This window comes from Dendrobates tinctorius, unplaced genomic scaffold, assembly GCF_039654945.1.
Source record: "Dendrobates tinctorius isolate UK_male_01 unplaced genomic scaffold, ASM3965494v1 ptg000177l, whole genome shotgun sequence".
Classification (NCBI taxonomy): domain Eukaryota; kingdom Metazoa; phylum Chordata; class Amphibia; order Anura; family Dendrobatidae; genus Dendrobates; species Dendrobates tinctorius.
The window spans coordinates 19,589,851-19,596,830 of record NW_027361844.1 but is presented as its reverse complement, the minus strand read 5'-3'; the positions used below and the strand labels follow the sequence as shown (position 1 = coordinate 19,596,830).

Genomic DNA, 6,980 nt, shown 5'->3' with positions numbered 1-6,980 from the left:
GTCAGAAGTCACGCTGGGATACACGCAGCTTTCTCATTAGCTCTGAGCAATGTTGGACAGGAATGCCAAGGGCCCACTAACATTAATCCTGGTGGGCCCTACTGTTCTGCAACATGCAAATATTACCTGACCCTCATTCACTAATTTATATACATTTCTATATATTAGCAAGATGAGCAGTTTGTAAAATATACGATTAGTTGCTGCTTTTGTCTGTACATAGTGAATCAAGTGAATTGTGCCAATTGCTGCCCATATACGGGATGGGGGCCTACCGGTGGATTTACCTGTTCCCCCGTATGCCAGTGGAGCCTGGCTCTGAGATAACAGTGATAGCACCCTGGCAGAGGAGACCTGATGGCTGTGTTGTATACAGGCCTTCTCTGGCGTCCTCACTACAGCGCACAGCAGCACTGAGCGGGGCCAGGACACATCCCGGGAACGCTGAAACCTGAATCCCGAACTCACATTTGCCGCATGCGCAGTCAGCGCTACATCCCTGCGAGCCACTGAGCTGGAGCCGCGGCGCCAGCGCAGTTCAGTCTCTAAAGCGCAAGCGCGTAGACCACAGTTGTTTGACGTGTCCCGGAAGTGGTTCTAAGGATTTCCGTAAACAAACAGCGGAGACGGCCTGGTTCCGATGATGGCTGGGACGGCTCTGAAACGGCTGATGGCCGAGTATAAACGTGAGTCGTGTAGGAAAACTAGGTGCAAGCCAGAGCTCTATGTACATAGGTGGGAAGCACGGCCATGATCCTGGTACATATACTATATAGCATTGGGCTATACATGTACTGCGCAGTTACTGCAGCCTGTTACCTGCCATTCCATGCGGAGAATAACCTGACAGCAGTATGGCGACCCTCGGCCCCCACTCCTCTCCTGTCCCCCCACTCATCCATTGGCCTCCTCTCCTCTCCTGCCCCCCTACTCCTCTCCTCTCCTGCCCCCCTACTCCTCTCCTGCCCCCCTACTCCTCTCCTGCCCCCCTACTCCTCTCCTGCCCCCCTACTCCTCTCCTCTCCTGCCCCCCTACTCCTCTCCTGCCCCCCTACTCCTCTCCTCTCCCCCTACTCCTCTCCTCTCCTGCCCCCCTACTCCTCTTCTCTCCTGCCCCCCTACTCCTCTTCTCTCCTGCCCCCCTACTCCTCTTCTCTCCTGCCCCCCTACTCCTCTTCTCTCCTGCCCCCCTACTCCTCTTCTCTCCTGCCCTCCTACTCCTCTTCTCTCCTGCCCTCCTACTCCTCTTCTCTCCTGCCCCCCTACTCCTCTTCTCTCCTGCCCCCCTACTCCTCTTCTCTCCTGCCCTCCTACTCCTCTTCTCTCCTGCCCCCCTACTCCTCTTCTCTCCTGCCCCCCTACTCCTCTTCTCTCCTGCCCCCCTACTCCTCTTCTCTCCTGCCCCCCTACTCCTCTTCTCTCCTGCCCCCCTACTCCTCTTCTCTCCTGCCCCCCTACTCCTCTTCTCTCCTGCCCCCCTACTACTCTCCTCTCCTGCCCCCCTACTCCTCCTCTCCTGCCCCCCTACTACTCTCCTCTCCTGCCCCCCTACTCCTCCTCTCCTGCCCCCCTACTCTTCTTCTCTCCTGCCCCCCTACTCTTCTTCTCTCCTGCCCACTACTCCTCTTCTCTCCTGCCCCCCTACTCCTCTTCTCTCCTGCCCCCCTACTCCTCTCCTCTCCTGCCCCCCTACTCCTCTCCTCTCCTGCCCCCCTACTCCTCTCCTCTCCTGCCCCCCTACTCCTCTCCTCTCCTGCCCCCCTACTCCTCTTCTCTCCTGTCCCCTACTCCTCTTCTCTCCTGCCCCCCTACTCCTCTCCTGCCCCCCTACTCCTCTCCTCCTCTCCTGCCCCCCTACTCCTCTCCTCTCCTGCCCCGCTACTCCTCTTCTCTCCTGCCCCGCTACTCCTCTTCTCTCCTGTCCCCCTACTCCTCTCCTGCCCCCCCTTCTCCTCTCCCCTCTTGCCCCCCTACTCCCCTCTTGCCCCCCTACTCCCCTCTCCTCCCCTGGCTCCCCAAATCATGCCCCCCACTCCTCCTCCACTGCACCCTACTCCTCTATTGGTCTCCTCCCCTGGCCCCCCACTCATCCCTTGGCCTCCTCTCCTGGCCCCCACTCCTCTCATGGTCTCCTCCCTTGGCTCCCACTTCTGTCCCAGCTTCCACTCTTCTCCTGGCCCCCACTCCTCCCCTGTCCTCTCTGCAGGTTTCCTCTGCTCCTACTGTGTTCTGCCATCATTAACCCTTTCCTGCATCTTCACATAGCAGCATGTCTCAGCGGTAGTGTGTGCACCATGATGTACCTTTTATTACATCCTGGCGATCACACACACTCAGAATCTTTGCCCATGATGACGGTTATGCTCCTTCCTGCCGGGAACAAGCATTGTTACTGATAACCACCTAAATGCCACTGTCACACAAACATCAGAATGAACTTGGAGTGCTGATGGGTGCCATGGGAACCAGTGGTCTAACAAATGCCCCCAGCATACCACACCTAGTTTATCCCATTATATAGCGCCTTTCCGCAACGCTTTACAGACATCATCTCTGTCCCCATTGGGACTCAAATTCTATATTCTCTATCAGTATGTCTTTGGAGTGTGGGGTGAAACTGAAGAACCTGGAGGAACCTCCATTCGGTACTACTGTAGGGCTGAGTTGCAATACCAGACACTGTCCTCAGTCAGGGGTAGCGTTGTTGCTGGAATAGAGTAACCCCTTTAACTAAAAAGTGTTCATTGTACTTTTTCTGTAAAACGTTTTGTTTTGCAAAAATGTAAATCCAAAATAGTTATGTATCCTACTACTGCAGTGGTCGCAATCTATATAATAAAGGTAACTTAGTTTTTAAACTGCATCAAAACTTTGTTAAAAATAGCAAACCATAGCAAAAGGCTTTTTTACTACACCTTCCCCCTCAAAAGTAATAGTTAAGGGTTGTCCGGCGTTGGGATAGATGTCTAGAGTTACTTTGTGCTTTCTGGATTCTCTGCTGCCAGCATTGGGAACAGACGGTCATGAGACCACAATTATGTGATTTGCATACTGCCAGCCACGTTCTAACTAGACGTGTCCTGCCTCACTCATAACACTTGCTTTGAATGAGGCCACGCATGTCTAGTCGGCACAGGACCACATGTATGCTGATCACATATAGGTGCTTAGCACAAAATTAGAATATCATCAAAAAGTTAATATCATTTCAGTTCTTAAACACAAAAAGTGAAACTCATATTATATAGAGTCATTACAGATAGTGATCAATTTCAAGTGTTTATTTCTGTTAATGTTGATGATTATGGCTGACAGCCAATGAAAACCCAAAAGTCATTATCTCAGTAAATTAGAATACTATATAACACCAGCTTGTAAAACAATTTTAAAATCTGAAGTGTTGGCTTACTGAAATGTATGCTCAGTAAATGCACTCAATACTTGGTCGGGGCTCCTTTTGCATCAATTACTGCATCAATCCGGTGTGGCATGGAGGCGATCAGCCTGTGGCACTGCTGAGGGGTTATGGAAGCCCAGGTTGCTTTGATAGCAGCCTTCAGCTCGTCTGCATTATTGGGTGTGGTGTCTCTCATCTTCCTCTTGACAATACCCCATAGATTCTCTATGGGGTTAAGGTCAGGCGAGGTTGCTGACCAATCAGCACAGTGATACTGTTGTTTTTACACCAGGTATTGGTACATTTGGCAGAGTGGACAGGTGCCAAGTCCTGCTGGAGAATGAAATTTCCATCTCCAAAAAGCTTGTCGGCAGAGGAAAGCATGAAGGGCTCTAAAATTTCCTGGTAGACGGCTGTGCTGACTTTGGTCTTGATAAAACACAGTGGACCTACACCAACAGATGACATGGCTCCCCAAACCATCACTGATTGTGGAAACTTCACACTACACCTCCAGCAGCTTGGATTGTGGTCTCTCCACTCTTCCTCCAGACTCTGAGACCTTGATTTCCAAAATGAAATGCAAAATTTACTTTCATCTGAAAACAACATCACTGGCCACTGAGCAACAGTCCAGTTCTTTTTCTCCCTGGCCCAGGTAAGACGCTTCTGGCGTTGTCTATTGGTCATCAGTGGCTTGACACAAGGAATTGTAGACCATGTCCTGGATATGTCTGTGTGTGGTGGCTCTAGAAGCAATGACTCCAGCAGCAGTCCACTCCTTGTGAATTTCCACCAAATTTTTGAATGGCCTTTTGTTAACAATCCTTTGAAGGCTGCGGTTATCCCGGTTGCTTGTGCACCTTTTTCTACCACACTTTATCTTCCATCCAACTTTCCATTAGTATGCTTGGATACAGCACTCTGAACAGCCAGCTTCTTTAGCAATGACCTTTTGTGGCTTACCCTCCTTGTGGAGTGTGTCAGTGACTGCCATATGGACATCTGTCAAGTCAGCAGTCTTCCCCATGATTGTGGAGCCTACTGATACAGACTAAGGGACCTTTTCAAACGCTTAGGAAGCCTTTGCAGATGTTTTTTGTTAATTATTCTAATTTACTGAGATAATGACTTTTGGGTTTTCATTGGCTGTAAAACATAATCATCAACATTAACAGGAATAAACAAGTGAAATCACTCTGTAATGACTTTATATAATGAGTTTCACTTTTTGTATTGAAGGACTGAAATTAACTTTTTGATGATATTATAATTTTGTAAGAAGCACCTGTATCTACTCTGAAAAGGTTCTCTAAAAAAATAACATAATCCCCCCAAAAAAGAACAAACTACTTTTGGCTATATAAACTAGAGGACAAATAAGTTATTGTTCATTTTGGACATAAAAACTTATTTTTTTTCCTATAGAATGTACCATTATTGTGTTAAAATAGTAAAAAAAAACTAACTACCTAAACATAAAAGTTCTTATCTGGGGGATGGATGTGAATACTTTTCTGCCCAATGATGACATAAGTATTCTTGGAGTGATACCTTTATTGGCTATCCAGAAAATAATATATGGGGGAAGCACAGTTTCCCCACTAGATGGCACAGCAAGCCTCTAAGTGATGTCTCCGAGAAGCTGTAGAATGTGAGGCAGCATGTGAATTGCCACCTCTTGGCTAAGGCCGCACGACTGTAGATTCTCTCCTCCGGGCAAGTCGGTTTGATTATGCTAATCACACTCTGATCAGATTTTATCTGATGAGGAGAAGATGGAAAAAAACATTTCTCCATTCTGTCAGTCTGTGAAGAGTGGACCACAGTTGGATGTCATCGAAGTGTGGTCTGATTTTTTTTTTTTAAATGGTTTTTTTCCATGGACTCTTTGACTTGCATGGGGTCAAGTCCAATAAGAATATTGGATTCAATTCATGCATGCTGCCATTTTTTTCTTGGATTGACTTGGTCCAAGGCAAAAATCAGACTTTTGCACTGCCCCATAGAATAACATTGGTCCGAATACAATCCAATGTTTTATCGGATGACACTCAGGCTGACAGTACAGTCGTCTGCACTAAGGGCCCGACTCATTAACCCCTTTCTTACTATTAGATTTTTCATTTTTGCTCTTTTGTTTTTTCCCTCTTGTTCGTCTAAGAGGCATACCTTTTTTTTGTCAATAATGCCATGTGAGGACTTGATTTTTGCAGGGCAAGTTGTACTTTATAATTACACATCCATTTTACCAGGTGATGTACTGGAAAGCGGGAAAAAAATATTAAAGCGTGGCAAAGTAGCAAAGGGAGCGCCGCCAAGCTGCAAATGTTTTTTTTTAATGTAATGCATTCATTATACAGTAAAAAATGCCCTAGAAATATGATTCTCCAAGTCAGTACTATTACGGCGATACCAAACATGCATAGTTTTTTTTTTTTTTTTTTAAAGGGGATTTCCAGGACTTTGTTAAAAAAAAAAAAAAAAAAAAAGTGCCTAAACACTAACAGGCAGGTAGTTGCAGTTGAAAATGGGACAGCACTAGGGCGTGTCACACGGATGTGTGAATATAACCAAAGGGTATGTGCACACATCTCTAAGATGCTGATGGGTCTTTCAAGGCAAAGCCTACATTTGCTGGAGATTTTGCCTATGTTTTTGCAGTGGCTCCACCACCAGCATCTTTTCTCTGTTATGTAAGCTATGATTAGCATGCAGCTTCCTACCACGAGCCGCCCAGAGAGTTGACCTGCTGCTTCTTTTAACCACTTCATGTTTGCCGAACTTTGACGCAGTTAAAGTGACTCTGTCAGCACAGAATGACTGTTCAAACAAAGTCCCTGTGACGCTTCAGGGATTGGCAGCGTCCGAGAGTGGACCCTCTGGGTCGCGGAATTGAGGCCCCTGGGGCGAGCACGCCAGGTGGAACCGACCCCTATACAGGGATCATTAGGGGCAGGCCCGCGAGGGTCAGACACCGCGACAGCTGGAACCAAGAGGGGCGGCTCGAAGGACCGAAGTGGCTACAGGCAGGACCGGGATACCAGACAGGGACCAAGGTACAGGACTCTGTGCACTAGCACCAGGAACAACTATGACGACAGGCAGACAGGAGAACTGGACAGGGAACGGGGCAGTCACTGGAGGATGGAACTGAGACGGAGACCAGAGGGGACATAGGCTGAGGAACAGGGACCAGGCAGAACAGATGACAGGCAGGAAGGCAGGTAATAGAACACAGTGGCAGAGACAACGAAGGCAGGGACAGGACGAATCACGAGACTGAGGAAAAGACTATAGACTAGCTATAGGCGGCCAGGTTAGCGCAGGGTAAAGCACACGATAACCAGGCGTCCTCCCAATATGGGAGACGCCTGATATATCCCCTGCCAGCAGGTGATTGGCTGACCGTGATCCAGAAGCCGCCCACTGCAGGGTTAAGAAATCTGAAGGGTGCGCACCTGCGGCCTAAGGCCCATGTGCGGGGCTGCAGCTGATCGGTAGGAAGGAGGAGGTGGGAGCGCGTGTGAGCAGGAAGCAGTGCGACAGGATGCGGCCGGGTAAGAGGACGCAGCGGCGGGGC

At 48.6% G+C, this 6,980-nt stretch overlaps 1 protein-coding gene across 1 annotated transcript in view; it reads left to right on the top strand.

Annotated features, from left to right (window-relative positions):
• The first annotated feature begins 546 nt into the window (after nucleotides 1-546).
• The window catches only part of UBE2G2 (ubiquitin conjugating enzyme E2 G2), an 83,391-nt gene continuing 76,957 nt past the window's right edge, over nucleotides 547-6,980 (top strand). The window contains exon 1 of the mRNA XM_073551569.1: nucleotides 547-686. Coding sequence (XP_073407670.1) covers nucleotides 641-686 — 46 coding nt within the window. The 5' untranslated portion in view covers nucleotides 547-640. The remainder of the gene's footprint in view (nucleotides 687-6,980) is intronic.